Below are 3336 nucleotides of genomic sequence, written 5' to 3'. Positions count from 1 at the left end.
GGATGCAGGGTTGGTTATGGATCAAATAAAAAGCTTACTTGATGAAACCCTAGGATTTCACGAACAACTCCTACTTTAGATTATAAGACCTTCAGCCTCAAATATATTCCGAAAACAACCACGAATACTTTCTATTGATTTCATCTCGTAATTCAAATTAGCTGGGTTTGATTAAATTTGCATGAGGTCTCAGAAGAGAGAGTTTTGAAAAGGACAGAGAAGAACTTATTTTGTTTGCCTTTGACGACACACAGAAGCTTTTTAACCTTTTTCATCGATTAGGAAATCGGTAATGTCTGCCCAAAAATTGGGTGTCTTCGTAGCCCGTCCATGCAAAAACTCCATCAGGAGATTCCCGACCCTCGGTTGATGACCCCCATTCAACGACGTCCGTCTGATAGCCCTGGCTATCATGAACACAAACCTCGTACCTTTTTATAACAATGATTTTGATGTTTTTGAACCAAAAGTTCGACAATTAGAAGAAAATACTCAAAATTTAACTGATATCATTTCTAACTTATGCTACGGATATATGATGGACGCCGAACATTTTTTAAACTATTGTAACAACTAACGACACAATTATTAAATTGTACGAACAAAGAAATTATCGAGGCAATAATAAATTGTGAGAATAATCGTTAACTAGATAATAACAACGTTATGTAAAATATGTTATCAAAAGAGGCATTTGAAATTTGAAGTAGTAACCACCATAAGAAAATGACTTGCTATTTTTACATTATTGATTTTGCCAAGTCTATGCATTATTACTAGATTGGAAAAAAATCAACTTAAAAAATTTATATGGGAACAAAACGATATAGACCCGTGCATAGTAAAGCAGTAATGCAAGCCAATAACGATAGTAAACAACATAAATGGATATATTTTCGGTTCTTTGTAGAACTGATTGCATGACACAAAACAAGGGCTGAACATGACATTATAAAGTTGAAGATTAACTTTAGTTAAGTGTAACAAGTGAGAGAGGCCATGAAAATATTCAAACACAGGCAAGCGACGGTATGTACTGATGAACATAACCCCGTGAGCCTGAGCCTGGAGTCATGGTGAGAGTTTTTGGATCGAAATGATAGATCTCCCTATAGCTCATCTCTTTCAGATCGTAGGATATAAGTTGAGTAGCGTTTATCAACAACACCAATTTTGTTGATGATTTCTCTTCGGCTTCCCCAAGAAACATTACCCACACATAATAATCCATGGTATTGTTATAATGCGTCACCGTGTCTAGGTGGTATGCATTTATAATTCTTTCTAGGTCGAGCTTGTATATAAGATTCCACCCACTGTAATCTTTCTCCATTTCGAAGATGCTGTAATTATCAGGACATGATCCAATAAGCCCTACAAGATACAAATGATTTCTACACTCTCCAATATATTTAAAATTCCACACATCATCATTAGGCACAGCTGGCAACGGCAGCGGCTTTACTAAATCTTGTTCAATATCAAAATACACTGACGCTTCATCTTCCATGGTCGAGAATATCGAGATCCAATGCAAACAACCATTCCAAAACACACCTGGCCTAAGGAAACAGTTCCATAACACACCTGGCGCCCTAGAGGAACTGAGAGGACGTGCTGAAAAAGGACTCTCCGCAGATAACCTCCATGAGTTTGTTTTAGAGTAGTATATTTCGATATAATAAAGATCATGTTCTTCAAACTTCCCTATATCTACCCAGATGCAGATAACCTGATAGTGATCTGGAGACTTGATTGGATCAAAAGCTAAAGATACACTTTTAACTCCATTCCAATAATCTTTGACGACATCTCTAAAGGGGGATCGAGGAAGAGCTTTGTATCGTTTTGTGGTTGGATTGTAAATGTAAATGTGGTGGATTACGATACGCGGCTCCTTGGCCATCTGAGATGTTATCCTAGTGCAACATAATAGACCATTACAAGAATGTTCTATTCTTAAGCTAGTTTCAGCAATAGGACCTTCCCAATTTCGCGGAGGCACTTCCACAAAATCTAGGGTTTTTAGGGGGACTCCTCCGCCACCGGTAGTAGCATCATCATCATTATCATTGTTAAGGAAGATAAAAGGAAATTCAAATTCTGGATCATCAGGAGGACCTGAAGGACGTCTTAGTTTCTCTATGAACAACCCAGGGATTTTAAAGCTGGTCTTCCGACAAGAATGATTGTTAGCGAAATATGGGTCAGAAATTAAAAATAACCATTTTTTGGATACAGATTTGAAGATCAATAGAGATTTCACAGGTAGACATAATAGAATTTGTGATAAAATATCAGAATTGTTGGCTACTTTTGTCGCTGATAATGATGAAGAATTATTGTCCACAGGAAAATTCATACCTGATGATGATGAAGAAGATAACATCCTGATCCAAACGCCGCAAATCAGAATGAATTATCGACCTGCTTTGTTTCCGGTTGTTAGAAATGAAACCTTAAATCTGATTGAACTACTATGTTTATCACGGAGCAATGGAAAAAGTCGGGATCACTTAACAAAAGGTTTTGACCAAAGTTTCGAGATCCAGTGCATGTAACCGCTTATATTTTGGACAATGTGATAGTTAATTACGTGTTTGGCTGTAACAAGAGACGACCCAAAAGTGATCGCGTGAACATAGGAAAGAAAATAGAGTGATTAGAAGTTTTAGAAAAGAACATCAAATCATAAACTTTAATGCTTCTTTTCGTCTCTTCATAATCGTTTTTGATTTTCAATCTTCTTCCAATTTGTTTCTTTTAATGTGAATGGACCTGTTTGGGAGGAGAAGATACCTTGTGAACACCCTCATATCGTCGTCCCCATCTGGTTCTAAAATAGCATAACTGTATTGTTTTCTACCTGACATTGGAGCTACTTTTTCTCCTAACCATCCATCCATCCTATATCATAGTTAATGCTTCTGAACACTAGTTAATGCTTCTGAACCCTAGTCGTCCTCATTTGAGAAAATACTGGTGAGCCAATCAATTTAAACTAAGTAGAGATATGTGTTTAAAATAAACCCCTCTATGTACCCAGTGTTCTCCCAGCATATTGTCCCACAGAAATTTAATGGGTGAAATAAATTCATGCACTGCGCGGATAGGACTAAAACTCTGCAGATAGGATGTTTAGTCTGTCCCAATGGTGTTAATCACGGGTGCCGTTGGGTGGCGGTGAAAATCATTTTTCATATCTACCGACTGTATTAATACGTAGGTGGCAAGAATAGGAAACGAAACTGAAGCCTTTTCTCGAATGCCCAATTAAACTAGCTACAGAGCCAATATGTGTCTGGTAAATTAACATATTTTCAATTACAATCTAAG

The 3336-nt window shown here is 37.1% G+C and overlaps 1 protein-coding gene across 1 annotated transcript; it reads right to left on the bottom strand.

The window, feature by feature from the left end:
- Positions 1 to 1009: 1009 nt before the first annotated feature.
- On the bottom strand, positions 1010 to 2906 carry LOC113328314 (F-box protein At5g07610-like). The gene is made up of 2 exons (XM_026575425.1): positions 2800 to 2906; positions 1010 to 2390 (listed from the first exon to the last, which is right to left on the bottom strand). The coding sequence occupies exons 1-2, from the start codon at positions 2904 to 2906 to the stop codon at positions 1010 to 1012; spliced, it is 1488 nt and encodes a 495-aa protein (XP_026431210.1).
- Positions 2907 to 3336: the final 430 nt, after the last annotated feature.

This window comes from Papaver somniferum, unplaced genomic scaffold (assembly GCF_003573695.1).
Source record: "Papaver somniferum cultivar HN1 unplaced genomic scaffold, ASM357369v1 unplaced-scaffold_107, whole genome shotgun sequence".
NCBI classification, from domain to species: Eukaryota; Viridiplantae; Streptophyta; class Magnoliopsida; order Ranunculales; family Papaveraceae; genus Papaver; species Papaver somniferum.
This window is presented reverse-complemented; position numbering and strand designations above follow the sequence as displayed.

Coding starts and splice junctions, on each gene's coding strand:
- LOC113328314 (XM_026575425.1), bottom strand. CDS start 2,906: ATGGATGGATGGTTAGGAGAAAAAGTAGCTCCAATGTCAGGTAGAAAA. Junction 2,391..2,799: donor GATATGAGGGTGTTCACAAG/GTATCTTCTCCT, acceptor CGTTTGGATCAG/GATGTTATCTTCTTCATCAT.